This window comes from Macrobrachium nipponense, chromosome 42 (assembly GCF_015104395.2).
Source record: "Macrobrachium nipponense isolate FS-2020 chromosome 42, ASM1510439v2, whole genome shotgun sequence".
Classification (NCBI taxonomy): Eukaryota; Metazoa; Arthropoda; class Malacostraca; order Decapoda; family Palaemonidae; genus Macrobrachium; species Macrobrachium nipponense.
In genome coordinates this window covers 3,942,243-3,969,742 of record NC_061103.1, presented here as the reverse complement: position 1 = coordinate 3,969,742, position 27,500 = coordinate 3,942,243, and the positions used below count along the sequence as shown (strand labels likewise).

The window sequence follows — 27,500 nt, the reverse complement described above, 5'->3', positions numbered from 1 at the left end:
TTTTTGAAAATCGGTATTTTCATTTTTGTCGTCATAACATGGCACAGAATCTTAGTTAAACTGACTCGCCAGCACCTGTAATTATTCTTACTATAGTAGATTCACATCAACCGTGCATTTGATGTCTAGGCCAGTCCCTTACGACGCTCCTGATTGGCTGCTGCTAAGCCAGTCACAGGGCTGGAAACTCTCAGTCTCTGGAGAGACTTCACATGGGCAGGATGTATGTTCCACCTCTTCTGAGGAATAGTTTTGAAAGACGCATCCCTCAGGAGAGGTGGAACATACATCCTGCCCATGTGAAGTCTCTAGAGAGACTGAGAGTTTCCAGCCTTGTGATTGGCTGAGCAACAGCCAATCGGGAGCATCGTACGGGACGGTCCTAGACATCAAATGCAAGGTTGATGTGTAGGTTAAAGCTGTACTGACCTCGATGATGTGTACACAAACTATGTTAAACGTATACTAGTACAGGCCTTTTTACAAATTTATATTTATAGCATTATATCATGGCATCATTGACGCACAAGACTTCCTCATGATAGATCAATCGATTCCTCTGATTCAGTCAGACACTTGCAAATACAGGTGCATGAAAGAGTTATTCTGAAAGCCACTAGGGTGCCTTGTTTGAATAGTCCATTAGTTTCGTGGGAGCTGTGTGTATTTTATTGCAGTAATTATTGCAGAGCCCCGCTGCGTCAATGGAGTCTATGATGGCTGTTGTATATATTAGAATTATCAAAAGGTATCATTAGTTTCATTCATGACTTTTTTTCTTTGTAGGTTGACCAAAGAAATATTGTGTTTTTAATAGAAGCTAGTCATTTGTTCAGCATATTTCTGTATGAATCAAGAAAATACATGATGTTAGTAGCAATTATGATTGTTTTCACCAGGGTTACCGTATATACAAAGTTAAGTAGAAATAAAGGGAGGAAAATGAAAACACGAGAACTGCCAAGATCTTTCGGTCTTAACGACCCTTTACTTAAAGCAAATTAAGTAGGGGAATTGTATATAAACAGAGAATAGCATTTATGACAATTTATAGTGAAAACCCGGGAATCTTTATATAGATCTAGAAATGTAGGATATGTGAATTATTATAGAGTGCATCCAAACAAGAGTGTTTATGACAATTCATATATTTATCAAGACATACATGACTTTGATGTCAAATATTCTGTTTTACCAGGCTTAAGTATTGTAGGAATTTAATTACGCGTATTAAATCCATTGGACGATTTAGCTATGGGTCATCGATGAACCTATCCTAACCTAACCTGGTTAGCAAGTGATGTAAAACTCTACGGGAGTAACACCTATATTTTCATTAACCATGGCTTAATCATATTAAGTATTGTAGGAAATTAATTAAATTCATTGGACGATTTGTCTATGGGTCAGTGATGAACCTAACTTAACCTAACCTGGTTGGCAGGTGATGAAAAATTCTACAGGAATAGCACTGAATTTTTCATTAACCATGTCTTTATAATATTAAGTATTGTAGGAAATAAACTAAATTCACTGGGCAATTTTGCTATGGGTCATCGATGAACCTAACCTAACCTAACCTGGTTGGCAGGTGATGAAAAACTCTACGGGAACGACACTTACATTTCCATTAACCATGGCTTTATAATATTAAGTATTGTAGGAATTTAATTAAATTCATTGGACGATTTGGTTGTAGGTCATCGATGAACATAACATAACATAACCGGGTTGGTAGGCGATGAAAATCTCTACGGGAACAACACTTACATTTCCATTAACCATGGCTTTATAATATTAAGTATTGCAGGAAGTTAATTAAATTCATCGGATGATTTGGCTGTGGGTCATCGATGAACATAACCTAACCTAACCTGGTTGGCAGGCGATGAAAAACTCTACGGGATTAACACTGACATTTTCGTTAACCATGGCCTTATAATATGTATACATGCAAGACACAGCAGAGATCATACAAATGCATTATTAGCAGTTCCGAAGTATGACGAATTCTCTCTTCCCCAGCTGTACCTGTTGAGGCAGTTGATGCAGGGGGACCAGACGCTGCCAAAGGCCAAGATGGCCAATAACTACCGTCCGGTGAAGAACCTTCACCACCGTACTGTTAGAACCAACATTGACTTTACCAACGCCCATAAGAGTAAGGGATGCACCATGCACAGAGAGATGTTCTATGCAGGTAATTATTATTAATATTAAGTTTTTTTTTTTTTACCATAAGAGTAAGGGATGCATCATGCACAGAGAGATGTTCTATGCAGGTAATTATTATTAATATTAAGTTGTTTTTTTTTTACCATAAGAGTAAGGGATGCATCATGCACAGAGCGAGATGTTCTATGCAGGTAATTATTAATATTAAGTTTATTTTTTTATTTTATTTTATTTTATTTTTCACCATAAGAGTAAGAGATGAACCATGCACAGAGAGATGTTCTATCCAGGTAATTACTAAGATTAAGCTATTTTCTTTTTTTTTAACCATAAGAGTGAAGGGTGCACCATGCACAGAGAGGTGTTTTATGCAGGTAATTATTTGTAATATTAAGCTTATTTTTTAAAAAGAATTTTAAATATTTTACTTAGAAATAGGTCACTAATCATTTGCATTTATATACGGTACTTTATTCCTTATGATTCGAGTAGCTCTTATTGAAATAAGAGGTTGTAACCTACCCCCACCCTCTCTCTCTCTCTCTCTCCCTTCCACTTATTCCTTATGATTCCAGTAGCCCATTACTGAAATAAGAGGTTGTAACCATCCCCCACCCTCTCTCTTTCTCGCCTCTCTATCTCTCTCTCTCTCTCTCTCCCTTCCACTTATTCCTTATGATTCCAGTAACCCCTACTGAAATAAGAGGTTGTACCCTCTCTCTCTCTCTCTCTCCCTTGCACTTTTTCCTTATGATTCCAGTAGCCCTTACTGAAATAAGAGATTGTACCCTCTCACTCTCTCTCTCTCTCTTGAACTTATTCCTAATGATTCCAGTAGCCCTTACTGAAATAAGAGGTTGTACCCCTCTCTCTCTCTCTTTCTCTCCTCTCTCTCTCTCGGTTATTCTGTCCTGCTCTCCCACCCACGCTCCATCTCTCCTTGAAATATAAACCGGTTCTGTGGGGCGGGCGGGGGGAGAGTGTGAGGGGGAGCAAAGGGAGATCAGGTAGTTGTAACGCGAGCTCGGAACTTCGTTAAGCAAAGAGAGGCAGAATAACTCGTGGAATAGAAGTTGCTCATCAACACTCCATAATTCATACCAAAACGGGGGAAGTTTGAGCTTATGGCTAATAATAATTTTAATATTCTTTTTTCTTTTTCTTCTTTTAATATCCTTAATCATTTTAGCTCGCGCTGGGTCGTTGTCGCTATATGCTTCATAGGATGCGTTGTTTGTTATTATCTTATAGATTTTTTGTTGCGATTTTTTATTATAATTTCTTAAGATTTTTTTAGTGATTTTCGATTCACGGAAAGCTTAATGTCAGGATGTCTATGTGTATGTATATGTATATGTATGTATGTATATATAGATATATATATCCTATATATATATATATATCTATATATATATATATATGTATATATATGTGTGTATATTGATATATACATACATATATGCATGTATGTATGTGTACATACATATAGTATGTACGTATGTATATATATATATATATATATAGTATATATATATATATATATATATATATATATATATATATATATATATATATATATATATATATATATAATATATATATATATATATATATATATATATATATATATATATATATATATATATATATATATATATATATATATATATATATATATATATACATATACATACGTATGTGTGTGTGTTTAAGATTGACCTTTGGAAATGCTATTGAACCAGATTTTGATTTTTTAACCATTTTTTTCTTTCCAGCTCGTCAGTGGCCGAAACTATAGCTAACATCCGGTCTATAGTTCTGAGTGATAGCTGAACCTGGATCCCTGGAGTGTGAGGACGATCCAGAGAGCGACCGGATAAAGGACTACATAGAAATATAGAACACAAGTGCTACCAGTATATATATATATATATATATATATATATATATATATATATATATATATATATATATATATATAAAAGAAATTTAAAGGAACGGTCTTTCTACGAACAGAAAATATACAGTGGATATTTTTTTCGTCCGAGAGCATTGGATGAAAAGGAGAAAATATACATGATAATAACTGAATGGAGTTCTTCAGCTTTGAATGGCAGAAAATATAAACACAGAAACACAATATCGTTGTTGATGCTTTTTTTTTTAAATAGAATTGGTTGAAAAGGTGATGATTAGATATTACAAAGAAAGGACTCACCTTAGTATCTGGGTTCTCACTCAGAAATGCCATTCATACAATGAAATGCTAATTATACACTAACCCAATTGATTTTTTTTTATCTGTCCATTTACATTATGCCGAAGGTGGACCTATATATAATTCTGTACGAGTGGCTCTGTGATTCATATGAAAGAGATATCACGTGTTGCGCTGATATATTTCGACGATAACTTGTCAAAATTAAATAGCTACGATAAAATGTGATGTTTCTTGGGCTATTGAAAGTGACGATTTAGGGAAGAAAGCCATTTAATGACGCTGACACAAGCCCCTTTCTATCTGAGTGAAGATTGCATGGCGTGACTTTTCTTTAGAATTATAAAGTTTTTTTTTTCGATCAATTTTTTTTTCAACTAGACGTGAGTGTTGCTGAAAAAAAATCTCTTTTAAAAAATCAGGAAAAAGGCTATTTTTTTTTCGAAATGCTTGCAAGTGCAACTTCTTGATTGCGTAAAGCATGAGTGAAAGAAAATGAAATAATCGCTAGTGCACTCTAACTTATATATGGCTATTGGCGTTGTATATTGCATATTGCTATGCAAAGGGGGATACATATACGTGACAGCACACGCCTTCTCGACCACTGGATACTCACACAGAGACCAATTATGCTGAAGCTTCGTAAAACATATACAAAAAAAAGTTCCACATTTGCTTATTTGAAAGGTTGTTGTTGTGTGTGCGTGTGTGGTGTGTGTGTGCTGGAGGGCTGAAAGGCCTACCTGAAAATAGAATTTGATTTAAGATGATTTTTTTTTTCTCGCGTGCGTTTGTGTGTCGTGTGTCTTAGACTGAAACCCGTATGATAATCCTTTTATGCAATCACAGTTTTCCTATTGAAAAGTAAAGACAAAAGAGCAGTTTGTGGAAGAAGAAGAAGAAGAAGAAGAAGAAGAAGAAGAAGAAGAAGAAGAAGACGAAGAAGAAGAAGAAGAAGAAGTAGAAGAGGCAGTCAAACTCATCGTGACGTGTGGACTCTGATTTACGAGTTCTCTCTCCCGTGAATCCCAGAATGCATTGTGATAAACCATTCTCAAGAATGTCCTTGAGGAATGGAAATAAAAAAAATAAACATAAACACAGATCTGTTGCAGCCAAGAGATGTATAATAATAATAATAATAATAATATAATAATAATAATAATAATAATGACTAATAAGAATTAATAATAATGAATCGTTAAACCTTGAAACGTCCTGAAATTATATGCTTCGTCAACTCCCAAAGTCTCTTATCATGATCTGCAGGAATAGTTAGTGGTTGGCATTTGTCCAGAATCCAGAGAGAGAACAACTTTAACCGGGTGTATATAGACATATAAATAACATGCGATTTTCAGTGTATAGAGTAAACATATAACTGTACATAAAAGGCATATATATATTGCTATGAGTCTATATATATATATAATATAACTGTTCTAGTTGAATATTACTATTGTAGGACTGACAGTTTCCAGCGCTGGAATGAAAATGCTGAGGCCTTCGAAAAATGGGCTTTCTGGAAATGCCCCTGTTCCTGGAGGTCAGTCGTAAGATGACCCAAGGATATATTATCTGTCTTTTTTTTTTTAGAAGAATGGAGGATTACTTACACAAAACGATATTTGGAGGAAAATACTTTACTCTCTCTCACTCTCTCTCTATCCCTGTCTGTTTGTCTCTCTCTCTCTCTCTCTCTCTCTCTCTCTCTCTCTCTCTCTCTCACCTAACCTTAATACGTCTCTATTTGAGGTCCTTATTTTTATTGTTATCATTATTCTTGCAAGATGGTACCCATTTCCAAAGCAAATGATACCAGTAACCTCCTCGTCTAGTAATGCTTTTGACTCCATTTCTAGTGTCCAATAAAAGATTCTTCTAAGACTCCCGAAGACTGAACTGAAGCAAAGAAAATAGAATATTTCAAAGAAAAATATATATTATCAAATTAAAATCTGTTTTTGTTCATAACGTTTTGAATTAAGTTATAATATACAGATATGAAAATAGAGATATATTCCTCGTTTTCTTTCAGAATTTGTTATACATTTAGAAAGATGTAAATAATGCTTATTGATATTCCAGTCATGTTTCTGATACATGACAAGTTTTGACCATGAGCCAGTCGTGAAAGTTATTTGAATTTGGAAAAATTGTAATAATTCAAAATATGCCTAGCCAGTCAGTGAATCCTGACGTGGAAAATGATACAAGTGTTATCTTAAAATGATTTATTTCTAATTATTATTGAGAAGTTGCTGAGGCACCCCCATAACTGATACGTAGTTGGTTTGAATATAGCTGGAGAGTATCCTTCAGAATTATGCATTATTCATTTAATCCAAGATCCTTGATAAATAAGATGGTCTGCTTATTTTGTTTATGCTGCAAAATCAAGCTTCAAGATAAAATTCGTGAGATATAAAGCTTGAAGAAGGTTATGTGTGAAATGACAAAATTGTTTGGAAGTTATATATATAAATATAAAAAATACATTTTAACTGTTTAACCGCTACTGCTGCTATTACTACTACAACTACTACTCTACTACTGTTACTATTACTACTACAGCAACAACTACCACTACTATTCCTAATCCCATTTCATTCAGTGTTTCCATCCCATGATCGCATCATAATGGTTCAAAATTCCAGTTAACTAGAGTGTGTCGACAAATTATTATTTTTGCAACCAATATATATATAATAAATATATATATATATATAAATGTCTATTGATATTAAATGTATATATATATTATATATGTATATGTATATATACATATATATAATATATTATATTGTATATATTATATATAGAATGTATATATTATACATTTATATATATATTATATATATATATATATTTTATATATAATATAGATATGTATATATATATATATATTTTATATATATATATATACATATCTATATTTATATATACAATTTATTATATATATATATTATTATATGATATATATTATATATATATATATAGATAGATATATATATATATATATATATATATATAATATATATATATATATATATATATAATATTTATATATATATATATATATATATATATATATATTATATATAATTATATATATATATATATTTATCTGATTGCAACCACAATCGTTCTGTTCCTTTTGCTTGAAACTTTTCTCTGAAGACAAAAGAACGCCCTGGAGCGCATCACGGAGGGGCGCGATTTAGCAATAAACTCACGGCAACTCTTAAATACTATTATTATCGGTCAGCTGAGATTCTAGAGTTGGGTGCAACAGTTCCAACTAAGTCCGTGGGGATTGAAGGATGATTTATAGAGCTGTCATACGATGGTGACTTATCGTGAAGTTTCATTGGTGGTTTAATATATGTGTGTGTATATATTTATTTTAAATATATATGGATATACATATATGTATATTCATATATATATATAATATATATATATATATATATATATATATATATATATATATATATATTACTACTACATACAATTTGGTGTGTGTATAACACTCAACTTTCAACATTCCTAAGACACGTTTATAACATTTAAGGTCTCCAAAAAAGCTTGAAAACGCTTGAATTTCAATCGATAATAAATATATTGCAATCAAATTCCGTATAAATTTCAATAAAGTACAAATACGAGAATAAAAAAAAATCTATGATATAAAGCTGTTCATTGGATAAAGACAATGACAATAAATGCCAATTTAATTATGGTGATAGAATCCTCTTTAAATTATCTAAACTTTAAACACACTGAGAAATAGAGAAGAAAATCTCACGTTACGGTTAATGAGAGCAAAATGATTAATATGCAATTGACCGAAAAATAAGCAGCAATGAAATTTCACGATCGAGTGAATCGTGTGACGTCATACTGTAGTTCCTCACTGGATGACCCCTAATAATTATGAAGTTTGCTAGAATAACTTTAGATGACGTTAACAGGAAATTTTTTTGTGATATACATGCAATAGAGCCAAATTTGTACATAATTCAATAAATTTGTGTTTTTTAAGTCTTTCTTTATTCCTGGTCTTTTCACCGAGGTGTTATAGTAATAGCAATGGTTACAGGACTAGTTTATGGCTGAATATACATCTATGAGAATAGATAGTGATTGACACTTATAATAAGCGAGTTAAAAATTGCATTTCTGTCTGGTGGTAGCATCAGCCACGGCCCATGAAACTCAGGCATGTGGTGGCCTATGCTGTTGGTACCTATAGAGCTGCCAGAAGTAAGATTATGGCTAACTTTAATCTTGAATAAAATAAAGAAGACCGCTGAGGCTAGAGGGCTGCAATTTGGTATGTTCGATGATTGGAAGGTGGATGATCTGCATTCCAATTTGCAGCTCTATAGCCTCAGTAGGTTTTAAGATCTGAGAGCGGATAGAAAAAGTGCGGACAGAAAAGAGTGCGGACGGACAGACAAAGCCGGTACAATAGTTTATTTTTACAAATAAAAAATAAATGCATAGAAAAATTAGATAGTTGTAAAATTCCAAAATATACATTAAGAGTAAATAACTTTTTGAGTACACCAGGGAGTTGGTAAAAAAAACATATTAATTCACTAAGCAACCATAACATATGAACATAAATCTCATCGGGGAATTATTCGCTTATAAACATTTGAATAAGCTAATTACTTGCGGGATTGCCGTCAGAATAATACGTCAGACTTGAACTGATATAATCAATAGTAATAGCAACTACTACGTCCTCTCAAGGACGAAGTCTTATGTCTCCTCAGCAATTATTAACAAAATGACCCAATGCTAATGCATTGCAAGGTCAATTTGTTAATGATTGCTGAGGGGATATAATACACCTTTGTCTCTGCAATAACGTAGCTGGAGTGACAATTGACCGTTTCAGTTCAACTTGACGTGTGTTAATTAATGATGGTCATCACCCAGGGAAATGGCTCACTCAAATATTTATAGATTTATTAAGTAATGTGTTAATAAGAATGCATAAGTATCAGTCTGCTAAAAAAAAGCATAAATGAGGCCCGGGGTTGAAACTAAAAGACGGTCAAAAGCAGAAAGCTACAAGTTGGCCAAATTTCAGGGAGTTACAAGGAACAGGATGCCTCAAAGACTTGTCAGTCCATCCATGGAGATAAAGAAACGGAACGTATAAGTGTTAGTCTAGATAGTGAAGTTGTCTAGATAGTGAAGCTGAACGAATATAAAGAAGACAACATAAGAGATGTTAATAAATCCAGGCATCCAGGAAGTAACATTGATATTAGGATAGTCCACTGGATTATCACTGAAATATCCAATATAAGAGATGGGTATTTAGAGAAAATTGTCGATGTTAATAAATCCAGGTGTCCAGGAAGTAACATTGATATTAGGGTAGTCTACTGGAATATCACTGAAATAACCATGGCTGGAATAAAAGAAGAAAATACGTCTCAAAAGGTATGAATTATTATCAACATCAGAAGCAGAAGAAACTTAGATACTACGTAATTAGGCTGGTTTTCAGAATAGGGACATGAGGGCACATAACTTAATGATCAGGAGGAACTGGATGTGTAGTTCCTCGTTGGACGAGTGGTTTACGTGCTCTTCTACCGATTCGGTAGTCCCGAATTCGATTCCCCGCTCTGCCAATGTAAAGCAAGAGGAATTAGTTTTCTGGCGAGTAGAAATTAATTTCTCGATATCATGTGGTTCGGTTCCCACAATAAGCTGTAGGTCCCAGAAAAAAAAATAATAACTAAGTTTACAAAGCTTGCTTAGCAGAATTAATTTCTCGATATAATGTGGTTCGGATCCTACAATAAGCAGTAGATCCCAGAAAAAAAAACTCTACATTTACAAAGCTTGCTTAGCAGAATAAATCATATCCTGGAAGGACAGGTTTATTTAACATTAAGTTAAAAAATGTATTAAGTACAAACATCTATAGAAAACTATTTGAATATTAATATTAATAATAATAATAATAATAATAATAATATAATAATAATAATAATTACAGAAAGGTAAAGTAACGAGAACTGAAGGGATAAAGCTACCAGATGGGAGCAACATCAAACACATAGATGAGACAGGATACAAATACCTGGGAATAATGGAAGGAGGCGATATAAAACACCAAGAGATGAAGGACACGATCAGGAAAGAATATATGCAGAGACTCAAGGCGATACTCAAGTCAAAACTCAACGCCGGAAATATGATAAAAGCCATAAATACATGGGCAGTGCCAGTAATCACATACAGCGCAGGAATAGTGGAATGGACGAAGGCAGAACTCCGCAGCATAGATCAGAAAACCGGGAAACATGACAATACACAAAGCACTATACCCAAGAGCAAATACGAACAGACTATACATAACACGAAAGGAAGGAGGGAGAGGACAACTAAGTATAGAGGACTGCGTCAACATCGAGAACAGAGCACTGGTGCAATATCTGAAAACCAGTGAAGACGAGTGGCTAAAGAGTGCATGGAAGAAGGACTAATAAAAGTAGACGAAGACCCAGAAATAGAACTATCAGAGACAGGAGAATGACAGACAGAACAGAGGACTGGCACAACAAACCAATGCACGGACAATACATGAGACACACTAAAGAAACTAGCCAGCGATGACACATGGCAATGGCTACAGAGGGGAGAGCTAAAGGCAAGGAAAACTGAATGGAATGATAACAGTGGCACAAGATCAGGCCCTAAGAACCAGATATGTTCAAAGAACGTTAGACGGAAATAACATCTCTCCCATATGTAGGAAGTGCAATACGAAAAATGAAACCATAAACCACATAGCAAGCGAATGCCCGGCACTTGCACAGAACCAGTACAAAAAGAGGCATGATTCAGTGGCAAAAGCCCTCCACTGGAGCCTGTGCAAGAAACATCAGCTACCTTGCAGTAATAAGTGGTACGAGCATCAACCTGAGGGAGTGATAGAAAACGATCAGGCAAAGATCCTCTGGGACTATGGTATCAGAACGGATAGGGTGATACGTGCAAATAGACCAGACGTGACGTTGATTGACAAAGTCAAGAAGAAAGTATCACTCATTGATGTCGCAATACCATGGGACACCAGAGTTGAAGGAGAGAGAGAGAGGGAAAAAAATGGATTAGTATCAAGATCTGAAAATAGAAATAAGAAGGATATGGGATATGCCAGTTGAAATCGTACCCATAATCATTGGAGCACTAGGCACGATCCCAAGATCCTTGAAAAGGAATCTAGAAAAACTAGAGGCTGAAGTAGCTCCAGGACTCATGCAGAAGAGTGTGATCCTAGAAACGGCGCACATAGTAAGAAAAGTGATGGACTCCTAAGGAGCAGGATGCAACCCGGAACCCCACACTATAAATACCACCCAGTCGAATTGGAGGACTGTGATAGAGCAACAAAAAAAAAAAAAAAAAAAAAAAAAAAAAAAATTAAAAAAAAAAATAAAAAAAAATTTTTAATAAATAAAAAATAATAATTACAGTATAAATGTTCTGCAATTCAAGTTCCAAGTTGGCCGAGTGCATTTCGCGCTCGGCTACCGTTCGGTGGTCCGGAGTTCGATTCTCGGCTCGGCCAACGCGGAACCAGAGGAATTTATTTCTGGTGATAGAAATTCATTTCTCGATACAATGTGGTTCGGATCCCGCAATAAGCTGTAGGTCCCGTTGCTAGGTAACCAATTGGTTCCTAGTCACGTAAAAATATCTAATCGTTCGGGCCAGCCCTAGGAGAGCTGTTAATCAGCTCAGTGGTCTGGTAAAACTAAGATATAATTAATTTTCTGCAATTTACAAGATAGAGAATCTTTTAAAAAATAGCATGAATTATTTTCGGAGAGAGAGAGAGAGAGAGAGAGAGAGAGAGAGAGAGTTCCAGACCTTCCCTAACCTTATATAAATTGTGACAAAGGCTTGAAAATACACGGAAACAGAAACCGCGCGACCCTACTGCCAGATAACGATTTTTTTTTTCTGTTTTATATAATTTGCATCCATCCATACCGTCACCGTTGTCAGGTGGCCACTGGCCACTGGAGTAAGCGGTCCATGCTCTGCGAATTGTCCGTCATCATTATATATATATATATAGTATATATATATATATAGACATATATATATATATATATATATATATGTGTGTGTGTGTAGGAAGGGATTCATTCAGTGAATTGACGACAAGAATGAATGATGTTAAATCATATTTATTTACCGTTGTGTAACAGCACAAGCTTAATAATAATAATAATAATAATAATAATAATAATAATAAATAATAATAACAAAATCCGATTGGATTTTGTCTGTCCTCAACGGATGACAGTAGGAGAGATTATGACTTAGCCACCCAACCACCCACCGCCCAGCAAACCGGTTTGAGAGAGAGAGAGAGAGAGAGAGAGAGAGAGAGAGAGAGAGAATTGGAGGGTGGGGGGTGGTGAGGGGGGTGGGGGGGGGGGGGGAGGGAGATTGTCCTTTTATATGTGTACTATATTCCCTATTGTAACGGTCTGAAGCTCCCTCACTTCTTCTTTAGACCTATCCACTGCCTTCTCAAGTAGCAAGAAGTAGTACTACTGCCCCACAGAGACCAACAGTCCTTCATCCTCAGTCTCTGTAGCAACAACTATATATGTCTAGAAACCGTGCATCGCCAGAGCCTCTTACAATGACAGTTCTCCATCCTCAGTCTCTGTAGCAACAACTATAGGTCTAGAAACCGCGCATCGCCAGAGCCTCTTACGATGACAGTTCTCCATCCTCAGTCTGTAGCAACAACTATAGGTCTAGAAACCGAGCATCGCCAGAGCCTCTTACGATGACAGTTCTCCATCCTCAGTCTGTAGCAACAACTATAGGTCTAGGAAAACCGAGCATCGCCAAGAGCCCTTATTCGAACAGTTTTCCTCCATCCGCATCCTGTACAACAACTATATGTCTAGAAACCGCGCATCGCCAGAGCCTCTTATGATAATTCCTCGGATCAGATATTCGCGCCTCGAGGCAATACAATACTTTCCAAAGCTTCGAATGGTTATAGTATCTCGCTAGCGCGTATTACCTGACGTCTCTCTCTCTCTCTCTCCTCTCTCTCTCTCTCTCTCTCTCTTCCTCCTCTGGCCCATGGCTAAATGCAATACCAGCTTTAGCCTTTATGCGTCTATCCCCCAATGCTGGGAAATAGTTGAGGATGTAGTTGCGATAAGTTGTTTGTGGGCGGGTGGTGGAGGGCTTTCGTGTCGCCTGGATCAACCTGGATCAACAGATCTTTATCCGGAGACCCGAGCGTTGTGGCGTTTGCTTCTTTTTCTTATTCGGCCTAGGAAAGGAATGGAGTGTATATAAATTCAGGCCGAGGGCCAAGTACTTGGGCCTCTGAGGTCACTCAGCGCTGAAAGTAAAAGGTTTGAGGAGGAAGACGTCGCAGTTGCGCTATGAAAGAATTGTTCAAAGCGGGTTGATGGCAAAATGGAAGAAAGAGAATATGAATGGAGGTACTACAACAAAAGGAATAAAAGGGATTGCAGCTAGGGGTCGACGGGACGCTGCAAAGAACCGTAGGGGATGCCTACAGTTCACCATGTGAGGTGCACTGACGGCACTACTCCCCTGTGAAGTTTGCATAGAAAAGGGCTTCTGATTTGAAGTCTGACTTATCTATCGAATTGTTTATGAAGGTATTCAGGAGTTTTTTTTTTTTTAAGTGAATTTCTCTCTTAATGAAATTCAGCCTGAATATCACCATTGCAACGAAGTTATCATAAAATAATCATGCTACTAAAAGTATGACAGGCCAGCACCATATATATATATATATATATATATATATATATATATCATATATATATATATATATATATATATATATAATGGCAAATACAGTATTACCGTCTAGGGTAACCAGCTGTATAAACATTCATACATGCTTTGCAGAGCTGATACATAAAACGGATATACCATGAATCTGACGATGCATATGTAGAAAGCAAATAATTATCATATTTGAATAATTGAACTAGAATATTTCAGTGTTAAAAAAGAATGGCTATTCTTATTAATATAATTACAGTATACTGTGTTGTTTTAACGGCTGTATGATGTTAAGTAATGATATGCACTGACACAAAATATACTGGAACAAAATTGATTCCCGGAGATTTCTTGGTATAATCCTGGGTCTAATGTGTTTATAAAATGTCACCACCCCTTCAGCTATTCGGGACAACGCGCTTGTTCAAGGCGAATGCAAAGGACATTCAGCCTCTATGATAATTCAGGCCCTTGTTGCGCGGTGTCCGGTTTGTTCATCCTGGTCTGTTGGTCTGGACATCGCTCCTCCAGCTCGATTCAATATCAGGGCGAAGGCGCCTCGTGCCAAATATCTCTCTCTGCAATTGTATCATTCCCTAACTGCAACTCCTTTCATCGCTTTGACTAGACCTCCGTACACAAATTCTCTCTCTTCCCATCTTACTTTCCACCCTCTCCTAACAATAATTGTTTCAGAGTGCAACTGCTTTGAGGTTTACCTCCTGTTACACCTTTCAAACCCTCTTTACTCTCAAGAAGTTCCTTTTCAGGGGTTGAATGACCTTATCGGTCCCAGAGCTTGGCCTATGGCCTCAATTGCATAATTCATTTGTGTAAATTGCTTCTCAGAAATTTAATGCATTCTCGTGACAAGGCTATGGTATTATCATTCATGTAGTGCGAAAGCTTCCCTGCTAATGATAATAAAACAATAGTTATGGGTGATAATATCGATATACTGACAAAATTAAGGATTTTTGTCACTGCTGAGTCGATCTGGCCGTTGCTAAGGTTTTAGCTGTAACCTTTGAGAACATTTACCCTAATGAGCCTATTTTATGCTCTACTGCAAAATTCCGAAATGCTATATGTTTCACGCACACACACACATGTACTTTTTTATAATTATATATATATATATATATATATATATATATATATATATATATATATATATATATATATATATATATCCAATATAGCACGAGGGAACACGTACTTAACAATGTCCTTAAATCCATGATAGAAAAGTAATTGAAACAGGGACTTAGAACAAGCACTTTCATAGTATATTCTACATTCAAGTTCACACTGAATGAACTTGAAAATGTAGAATATACTGCGAAAGTACTTGTTGCAAGTCCCTGTTTCACTCACCCTTCTACCGTGGATTTAAAGATTATATATATATATATATATATATATATATATATATATATATATATAGAATATATATATATATATACTATATATATATATATATATATAAAGTCTTATAATTTCTATTAGTGTGTTTGCGTGCACTATAAACAGGGCATTTAGACGTGACATTAACTAAATCTTGCAAGGGTTGAATGCAAAAGAGTGGAAGCAGTGCACAGGAGCTTGACAGACATACATGGGAAAGACATCCAGACAGATGAGTACCGATTCTGAAACCTCAACAGATATCAGTTGGAAGTCTATAAATCTCATTATCTTTACGATATTTCACAAAGTCGATTATTTGTGCATTTTGCTATTATATTTTTTCTCTTTATTTTGAGGATATGCTATATAGTATATACTGGCTATTATCAACTATGAAAAGCATCTCTTCGCAAGAATTCCAAGGACGTTTATAATTTTTCAACTAGAATCAAATAAGTTTTTATGAAGCGACAGAACCAACAAACTGAAACAAAATAAAAACAAAAGATTATTCTCTCACGTCAGACCAAAACCTACTGTCTCGTAAATCTTTCCACAATATCAAACACCGGCCCCCAACCTCCACCCCCCCCCCCCCAACCCCCAACTAAAAAGAAGCAACAAATCACAGAGGCAATAATACTGACAATGTCATTGTCCTTCAATCAGCCAACCAATGAAGTTGTCAATAGCGACGACGAATATAACGATGACTTTCTTGTTAAAAATATATGACAGAGGAGATTACCGAGGAAGTAGAGGTGTATATGAAGTGATAGCAAAGACGACCCACTAGTGTTCTGGTGTCATCAATGAATTTTAAAGGAGAGCAAACACATCTCTACTCAGCAATAGAAGAAAAAGGAAGGATGATATATTGAATCTCAATGGGGTCACTTACGTATATATCGCGTCACTACCATCGTTATAATTTCCTACTTGTTCAAATTCAAATTTATTCCATTTTCTTTGCCTTGACTGGGGGGGGGGGGGGGTGGGGGTGGGGGGGGGGGGGGGGGGGGGGGGGGGGGGGGGAGGGGGGGGGGGGGGAAGGGGGGGGGGGGAAAGGTAAACCTGATTCAGACAAAACGAACATTAAATTATCCACTTACTTTACACCAAAGGAGAAAGTCAGTTTAGCCAGAATATTCCATCGCGAGTTTGAGTCAAAATTAGCAAATCGATAGATAAAACAAGCAAAAAATGCGCCAAAGATTCTTCAGCGTAATCGATTTTTCTGTCCTGTTGTGGTCTCAGCCACGGTCCGGTGGTGGCCAATGTTCTTGGTATGTATGGCTAACTTTAACCGTAAATAAAACAAAAATTACTGAGGCTAGAGGGCTGCAATTCGGTACGTTTGATGTTTGGAGGGTAGAGGACCGACGTACCAAGTTGCAGCCCTCTAACCTCATTAGATTTTTTGTTAAATATGAATGCGGACGAACAGACAAAGCCGGCACAATAGTTTTCTTTTACGGAAAGCTGAAACAAACAAACAAACGAACGAACGCCAAGCCTCCGAGGAGGCCCTCTTCAATTACCACCCGACGGGGGATGCCAGGTGTTAAAACAGTAGAGGCATTAGTACTGTCCTCGGGAAAGTAACACAAACAAGAATGTGTGAACAAAAGGCTCGAGTACCTTCGAGGAGAACCATTCAACAAGAGGACCACTAATTTGGAGGTAAAGTAAAGGCTTGAAAATATCTAGGCAAGTGAATGTTTATAGTCTTGGTCGAGAGTAAACATACAAGCCAGACGCTAAGGATTTTGTCAGAAATGAAAAGGGTTAAACATGAAACGACAGCTAGATAATACATAGGCAGCTACTATAAGTCATTCCACTCCAGTACGCGTATACATGAATGTATAAAGGGAAAAATGAACAGAAACAAAATGTACTGTAACAAAGCCACGCCACTTTTAGCCCAAGAGAGCTAAAGGCTTTGGTCTCAAAAGATTTATTCAATACTGGGCCAAAATATATGTAGTTTATGTCTGGAATTTCATTTGGTGTTATTGCAATGACATTCACAATATAATTGCATGAAAACTTTGTCATTCATGACATATCAATAAGTAACTGTTTACTACAGATCAACATTTTTCATTCAAAATTACCCTGATATTTGACAGCAAAGCTTTCACAGTAAAGAGTCACGTACAGTAAACTGATCATGGCAAAATAGGCTGTCGATCGGCTGATAATATATTCCAAACTATTACTCATTTATGTAACAGGTTTTTGTGCTGTATCTTTGAATATTTTGCGTCGCTCTGTACAATTACTAATGAGAGAGAGAGAGAGAGAGAGAGAGAGAGAGAGAGAGAGAGAGAGAGAGTGTGTGTATTTCTGTATTCATGCTTCTTCCCAAAAGTCTAGCACGAGAGGAAATGCGATAATTTTCGTGAGAAATAGAGATAAAGATACTGTGTCACTTACTTACGAATAAAGAGACAGAGAGAGAGAGAGAGAGAGAGAGAGAGAGAGAGAGGGGCCAATGGTCATCCAAATACACAAACAACAAAGAAAAAGTCTAAAACCAAAGGAACTTTAGAATCCTCCACTGAAAGAAAAGAGCGACTTAATCGCCAAAGCCTTAAAGTGGCACAATCAGAGGCGATTTTCTCGATTTGTGGCCAGGCATTTCAAAGCTTTTTAGCGCAGGGGTCCTTTCGTTCGGGACGGGGAAATTGTTGACTTATTACCTACAAGGTCGTGAATTTCCACCTTCAGAGGGAAATTGTTGATTTATTACCTACAAGGTCGTGAATTCCACCTTCAGAGGGAAATTGTTGATTTATTACCTACAAGGTCGTGAATTCCACCTTCAGAGGGAAATTGTTGATTTATTGCCCTACAAGGCCCCCCCCCCCCCTCGAATTAACCACCTTCAGAGGGAAATTGTTGATTTGTTACCTACAAGGTCGTGAATTCCACCTCAGAGGGAAAATTGTTGATTATTGGGCCTACAAGGTCGTGAATTCCACTTCAGAGGGGAATTGTTGATTTTGTTACCTACAAGGTCGTGAATTCCACCTTCAGAGGGAAATTGTTGATTTATTACCTGCAAGGTCGTGAATTCCACCTTCAGAGGGAAATTGTTGATTTGTTACCTACAAGGTCGTGAATCCACCTTCAGAGGGAAATTGTTGACTTATTACCTACAAGGTTGTGCTTTCCACCTTCAGAGGGAAATTGTTGATTTATTACCTACAAGGTCGTGAATTCCACCTTCAGAGGAGTATCAGTTTTTAAAGTATTCTACGTTCTATAAAATTTTTAAGGGGTTATTTTGGTAATTATCTGAAATTCACAGAAGTATCAGTTTGTAAAAATATTCTACGTTCCATGCAAGTTTTAGGGTTTATTTTGATAATTATCTGAATTTCTCAAGAAAAGTATCAGTTTTTAAAAATATTCCACGTTCCATATAATTTTTAGAGGTTATTATGATAATTATCTGAATTTCTCAAGAGGATTATCAGTTTTTTTAAATATTCTACGTTCTATACAATTTTTTCAAGAGAAGTATCAGTCTTTAAAAATATTCTACATTTCAAGAGAAGTATCAGTTTTTAAAAATATTCTACATTCTACTACATAATGTTTTGGGATTATTTTGATAATAATCTGAATCTCTTACAATCACGATATGGACACTATTAAAGAAAGCCTCGAATCCCCAGATTAATTTCGGGTTTCAATAATATTCGAATCTATGAAGATAATCTCCTATAAATAACAGGAAATGAGGAACAACTTTAGCAATAATTACGTAAGCTCTAAATGACCAATTCATTTTCATAAATAAGGCTAGAGGAAATTACCTATTAAGGCTTACATTTTGTTTTCTTACAGACCTGCACCCAACTCTCTGTAATCAGAATCCGAAGCAATAGTTAGTCACGCGAGCCCAAATAACCCTGGCAATATTTTCCCAGGGAGGAACATTTCATCAGATGATGTCTTGCATGTTCGAATTTCAGGACAGTTGCTTTGATGGGTTTTGAGATAATCGTTGCGACGTCATTATTCTTATTTTATGCGAGTTTCCTTTTCGCGTATTGGATAAGGAAAATAAACTATAAACACGGTTGTTTTACTGCTTTTTTAAATAGGTCTGACAAGTAAATTAATTCATTCCAACGATGATGTGATTGACATGTAAACAATATTTTGTGGGAATCTGCTAAGTATTATTTCATTTATTTGTATAGATTACTTCAGTACTTGACAGTTTCTTATATGTTAAGCTATAAAAGAGTAAATTATCGTTTCGTTCAATGCTGCATAAGAAACTTCTATATTTTCCTCTGCTTTTCTATTTGCTGTTTCTGTTTAGACACTTACTGAAATCTAAGTGTGTTATTGGTACACCGATTAAATTTTTTGCCGTAATAAATAAATAAATAAATAATAAATAAATAAATAAATAAATAAATAAATAAATAAATAACTATATATGTATGTATGTATAACTGAATCAGGAAAGTTTGGAACGCACGTAATAAATGCATAAATAAAGGTATAAGGCAGGAAGGAAAGATAACAACGGAGTAACTGCAAGATCTTTCGACTCAACGTCCTTTACTTAGCAGACAAACTGACATATATGAGAAGCTGAGAGTACAAGGAAGGGTCGTATAAGTGACAGATAGGGATTATAAGGAGATTAGTACCTAGAATCCAACACACCTGGAGAATGAGTAACCTTCCCAAACAAGCATAAACATGGGTACGTTTATGCTTGATTGGGAAGGTTACTCATTCTCCAGGTGTGCCGGATTCAAGGTACTAATCTCCTTATAATCCCTATCCGTCAGTTATACGACCTTTCCTGTACTGTCAATTCCTCATGTAAGTCAGTTTATTTGGTAAGTAAAGGACGTTGAGTCGAAAGATCTTGCAGTTACTCCGATGTTTATCTTACTCCGTTGTTTATCTTTCCTTCGTGGCTTATACCTTTATATATATGTATGTATATACATACATATATATGCTGTTACGTAATTCAAAGAAAATAAATCATATTCACATTTTATTATTCATATGCATGAACTCGCCTTATAAAATTCGACATTAGACAATAGATTTTTGCTGCACTCATTAATCGGGAATTATTCAATGCGAAACCCGACACAGGTAATATTTTGGTTTATAATTCAATCAATAACACCGACTGATTTTTATTAAATATTCATATCCAGTGCAAGAGACTAATTAAAATATGTTAATACCCTTGAGTGTTATGTTCCAGTGATAATGTCCAAATTCATTATTCAAAAATCATGATTAGATTCCTACATTACAAATTTGGACGAAGGAACAATTACGTACTTTAATGGGTTCTCGTTTAGTTTTGTTAGTGTCTAGTTGTTTGCAGGCTTACTCCCCGAGTAAACGATGACAAGATTTACAATGAAAAATTACGGAGAATGAAAATGAAGAACATGTATATGAAATAATGTACATCAGTGTGCAAAAAAAAAACTGCTATTGGAAGTTAATAGACATCAAGAATAAAGATAATATATAAAAGGGAAGAATAAAACCCGTCTGAGAAAAACCTGACGTGGAAATGAAAAGCATTGGAAGTAATCTCTCTCTCTCTCTCTCTCTCTCTCTCTCTCTCTCTCTCTCTCTCTCTCTCTCTCTCTGTATCTTCCTTCAAAGCACAAATACACAATTTTAAAAAAAACCAGACGTGGAAATGAAAAGTACTGGAAGTAACCTTTATCTTATCTGCTGTTTATCTCTCTCTCTCTCTCTCTCTCTCTCTCTCTCTCTCTCCCTTCAAGGCCCAAATTCATGAATACAAACACCGGCCATAATTGTTGTGGGAAACGCCAGGTGAGGTCCATCCAAGACCACCAAATGAACAACCAAGGCTGCTGCCACCAGTGGGTGGATTTACAGAGGGCGATTTGTCAAAAAAGTAATCTCATTAAGAAATGCTGTCACCCATTATCGATGATTACAAAAGCAAGCAAGTATTACAAAAGATTCCTACCTAATTAAGGCCATTGAATCTAACTCCACCCGTCAGTTTGTTTAGTAATTTTGGTGTAGTTTGGGGCTCCTGTTAATTTATTTTTTTTAATAGAGGGATGCGTTTGAAATGTCATACGGTAAGTGAGGTTATGGTTTACCTTTAAGGCTTATCTGATCTGAAGGTCAGGAAGCTAAAGTGTATATTTTTATATTTTTGATGCTGCGCTCAAAAACAGAAATAAGAACTGTTTCTTTACGCTTCGCTTTTAGTCAACTTAAACCTGCTAATATTAGTATGCATGTACGTATTAATATATATATATATATATATATATATATATATGGATATATATATATATAATATATATATATATTATATACACATATATATATTATATAATATATATATATAATATAATATATATATCTTATATATATATATATATAGTACATACATATATATATATATATATATATTGTATATATATATACGGTATGTATTTTTATATATATATATATATATATATATATATATATTATACTATATATATAATATATAATATATAATATATATATTATCTATATCATATATATAATATTTGTATATATATTATATGTATATATAATATATATATATATATATATATATATACCCATAATATATCTATATATATTACTATATAATATATATATATATATATATATATATATGAGAGGCGAGGCATATGCATATGGTGGGTAGATGAGGCACTTAATATATATATATATATATATATATATATATATATATATATATATATATATATATATAAAGTGCCTCATCCACCCAACGTACGCCTCGCTCTTCCCTTGTATTTGCCGTCCGCGAACTCACACGTTTCCGTGATGTAAAGGTCTTCTGTTCCAGAGCCTCTTCTTCCCATCCATCTAGCAATAACTTTTCTGTGCCTCGCGTTTCTGACAGTTTGTCTGAAGGAGGCGGTGCTCCTATAAACAAGGTATCCCTAGATACAGTCCTACGGAACAGACATTCGAATTGAATGAGTGTAATGCTTTTTCTTTCTTTCTAGTCCCCTTGACTCGGCTTCTCTGATGCAGGTCTACAAAAACAATAGATTGCTTTACGTCACGATAGTAACTAATGTCATATGGAAATATAACTTAAGTGGACTTCGTCCTCAAACAATTTTCTTTAAATGGCACGATTGTATTTTGCATTTTTATATAAAGGGGTAGAACGAGACTTATTATATGACTGTGTTTTTTTTACATTCTTTATAACAATTACATTCGATTCTACGCTCTTTTGATGTCTTTGTCTACGTGTATCACTGACATCATCATCTATAATATCACTACCGGTATTACTAAATCTACTACATTAATCAATGAACTCCCAGAGATATACTCTCACAAATAAACCTTATTCTACTAAAGCAAATCTAACCACTGGCTTACCTTGTCAATTCATCCAAATATGACACATACATGTTATTCTAAACACTGAAAAGCAAACATGATAATGAAGTAACATGAAATTATGTTTCGATTCTTGCATTCATGGAAAATAAAAACTAATCCAAGTGTTAATAAGGCAACATACTGAAATAATGCAAGGAAATATAATGCACATATCCAGACTCATAGCAAGACAACAAGCCGGAGTTTTGCAACGATCTTTTAACCTAAAACACAAACCACATTCCTTTTCAAGTTTAGGCAGCCGAATTCTACGGTTTTTTTTTTTATCTTCTTCTTTTGTTTTCATTTTTACCCTCTGCTCCGAATTTCTCGCATACCGGGATTTTTGTGGTTAACTTTTCCCTCAGATTTGTGCCTAGAAGAGCTTCTACTTTTTTTCATTTTATTTTCTTTTTAACTTTACTTTTCATAAAACCAGCTGGACTTGGGTGTTTCCTCTTCAAGGTAATATTTTCCCTCACGAATTCCTGAATTTTTGTGGGCATATGTTTGCGAGCAGTTTATCGTTTATAATTCATTTACCTCTAGATTTCTCTTCTTAAAACTTTTATTCATTTTTCTTTCACTTGAGAGCAATACTCAAGCAAGATAAAAAAAATTCCCACCCTTCTCCCCCCCCCCCCCCCCCCCCCCTCCCCCCCCCACCCCCCCGCCCCCCATAATTCCCTCACGTCAATACACTGATGAGGGAAGCTGACCTAACCTTACTACCAAGACAATTCATGTGCCAAATGCCAAATTGTCTCGTTCCTTTGTGGTTACCGGGGGTGACAAGAGCCATTTGTCACTAGGACGAAACCGCAGGGTGCCTTTTTAGAGATCACGAGACAAAAGCTAAGAGATATTCGAGGTCAGGAACTCAGGTCTACAAGGGTCTTTTAAGACTTTTTTTTATCTCATACTTCATTAGCTTTAGATTATTTTAATAGAGAGACATTCTAATTTATCAAGCGAAAAATTGGATAAATTTGTATTCTAAAAAACATAAACAGTCTTTATTTTGGGTTGTTTTATTAGCATGCTAATATCTTTGTATGTTAAAGAAATAACCGTTTTTTTTTAGGGAATTGGACGATACTGAAGCTTATAGGTGACTGAAAGCTGTTTTGATATAATTCTATGCTATGGAGAGTTAAGTAAATTACAAAAATTGCAGCTGTTAATCAAAAGAACTTCGTAGGCTTCATTTATTTGCCCGACTCTTTACTCGGCAAACTTTCTCTCTCTCTCTCTCTCTCTCTCTCTCTCTCTCTCTCTCTCTCTCTGCTCGATTCCAAGCAAGTACCCTGGAATCCTTTGGCCGTCATCTGCATAAAAATTTAGAGAATTTTTGACAGTACCACGGTACAGTCAAAGAAAAAATCACGACGAGAAATGAAGTCGACTTGCTTAAAAAAAAAAAAAAAATAAAAAAAACGTAAAAAGTAGAGAAAAAAATCTTACTTTTCTGGGAAGGACAAAATTTTGTTTTGCTTCCTTGCAATTTTTGTAAATTCCCCTCCTATCTGGTTATTTATATATTTATCTATTTATTTATTTTTAGTGCTTTGCTTTGAATAAGATATACTGAATCTTCCCCCGGACGGTTAAGATATACCATTTTCAATGTTCTCATTTCATACCAAATTATTTTTAATATATACACATACATACATATATTACATATATACTGTATATTTTATACATACATACAAATTCCTCTGGTTCCAAGTTGGCAGAGCGGGAAATCGACCTCGCGACCACCGAATCGGTAGGCGAGCATGTGAACCATTCGTCTCTTTTACATATTATAATATCAGAATATTCTGGCTGTATTTTCTAGAGTTTCAGTTAATAAATCTCATTTGTCCATCACTCACAATGCATGTCAGAACATTTAAAAATAAATAAATAAATAAATAAATAAATAAATAAATAAATAAACATTCGTATTGCGTTATAATTGCCCCTAGAAAATTTCAGATGTTCGAACATATATATTTTAACCAGTTAAGCGAACATGCCATTCCATCTGACCATACGCAAATGAAAAAAAAAAAAAGAAAGGATATTTGCTTTATGGGAAAATAAAACGAAAAATGCCAAATAACTCGACGTTAAATTTTCCTAAGGCAACGTAAATGTTCGATGAAATATTATACCATTAATATGTGTGTTACCTAGATTTTTTTATATATTTTTTTTATTTACTATAACGAACATGAAAGTTACCCGGAGCAATATACCAGCCCACCCCAAAACAATGGCCCGAGAGGGCAGGCCATGTTGTGGATGTTGTACATACAGAGTATGTTTCACTTTATATTGAAACTTGAAAGCAGAAAAATATTTGTATATATCTTTTAGCTACAATGTTTTAGAGATGTTGAAACTTTACGTGGTGCGTATATCCCCTTTTTTTCTGGCTTACTTAGAAATTTCTTTCTTAAACTCGTGCTAAAATCTATTGAACTATTCGTGATGTATTCAGGTTCATGAGGAGTCATAACTGTAGTGGATGATATATATATATATATATATATATATATATATATATATATAAATACTAATATTAACCTGATGTGGAAGTGAAATGTCATATGCATAAAATATTGTAAAAAACAATGTAGAAAAAAAATATTTAAAAAACATCACTTAATTCAAATAAATGGCCTCATTACCGAACGCGAATTAATTGCTTGTCAGGCCTTTTCCCGAAGCAGTAATTAACCAGGGCTTTTTCTTTTTATATAAATTCATTTCTTTCTCCTCTACACGAAAAGATAATTCATATAACAGACGAATAATTGCATCATAATGATTATCTCAAAAGCCATCAAAGCATCAACTGCCTGGAAACCCCGGACACGCGAGGACTCCTCATCCTATGAAATGTTTCGCCTTCGGGAAATATTTCATCCTTGGAAAGTTACGTCATTCCTCGGACTGCCAGGCTGGGGAGGTTGACGCAGTCTCAATAAACGAGAGTTTTAATACGTATGAAAAATATTGAGAAATAATCTGCCAGGAATTGATACAGTACAAATGGCTGTATAAAGGGAATGAAAAATGGGAATGCGTACAGAAAAAAATATTGAGAAATAAATCTATCAGGAATTCATGCAGTAAAAATGACTGTATAAAGGGAGTAAAAAATGGGAATTTTGAGAAATAAATGTCAGAAATTGATACAGTAAAAATGGCTGTATAAAGGGAATTAAAAACGGTAATGCGTACGTGGTAATGTATAGGAAAAATTTTGAGAAATAAATCTATCAGGAATTCGCGCAGTGAAAATGGCAGTATAAAGGAAGTAAAAAAATGGAAATGCGTAACTAGTAATGTGTATAGAAAAAATACTCGGAAATACGTAGGATAAATGTTGTTGAGAAATAAATATGTCAGGAATTGATACAGTAAAAATGGCTGTATAAAGGGAATGAAAAATGGAAATGTGTACCTGGTAATGTATATAGGAAAAATATTGAGAAAGGAATCTGTCAAAAAACAAAACTGTAAAAATAATTGAATAAAGAGAATTAAAACAATCGTATATATATGAATCAGTTACACACTCTTGCCATAACTCATATTTCTACCTACACTAAACTAACTGTTACGAAAAGGCTTCCTTATTAAACGTGTAAAGAAAAATCTACTGTTGGGAAAATACAAAGCAAAGCAACAACCGGGTATAATACAACTGAACTATTCTTACCAGAAAATGCATTTAAAATATTTAAAATTTCTCTTTTACTTCAAATAAAGATAATACCATCAGGAAGGAGGAGGCACCGAATGCAATTATGCTTTCCTTTGCTACATAAAGTCGAAGGATGAGTCCAGTTCGATTTTTCTTGTCCAACTATTTACATTTCTACTCGCAAGGAATGAATATTTGCCTTTGCATATTAGAGCAGGCTCTGTAATTAACCTTGAATTATTGTTCATAGTCAATAAAAGAATGTCAATAATTCATAGATATGATAAACGACATTATAAAACAAGAATAATCAAAGATAGGAAATAAAAAGAATTTTTTATTGAAAAACTGAATTCTTGAAGAATTATTTTCACAATGTCTCGAAAAACAAGTGTCATTCTAAACCGGCTTTGCTTCTATAAGCGTTGAACCAAGGTAGAACCCCAACTGACTGCCATTAAAAGATAATTCTAATCGAATATGGGAATTTTCTCATGAAATGAGAATTATGGTGCAACAATTTATCTGACAACTACTACAGTTCTAGGAGTTAAAGCTGCCTTCACTGACATGTCATTCATATGTAAATATATACCTTTTGACTCCATTTTCATTATAGTTATCATTATTTGCAATTTGTGATAAGCTGGTATATCAGTGTCTTTACGTCCATTAATAAATACCTGTCTATTACTGTAC

The 27,500-nt window shown here is 34.9% G+C and overlaps 1 protein-coding gene across 1 annotated transcript in view; it reads left to right on the top strand.

Moving 5' to 3' along the window:
• LOC135212941 (carbonic anhydrase-related protein 10-like) overlaps positions 1–7,115 on the top strand; it is a 53,314-nt gene extending 46,199 nt beyond the window's left edge. Inside the window, 2 exon segments of the mRNA XM_064246686.1 lie at positions 2,026–2,200; positions 3,951–7,115. Of these exon segments, the coding sequence (XP_064102756.1) occupies positions 2,026–2,200; positions 3,951–3,973 (198 nt within the window). The 3' untranslated portion in view covers positions 3,974–7,115.
• The last annotated feature ends 20,385 nt before the right edge of the window (positions 7,116–27,500 follow it).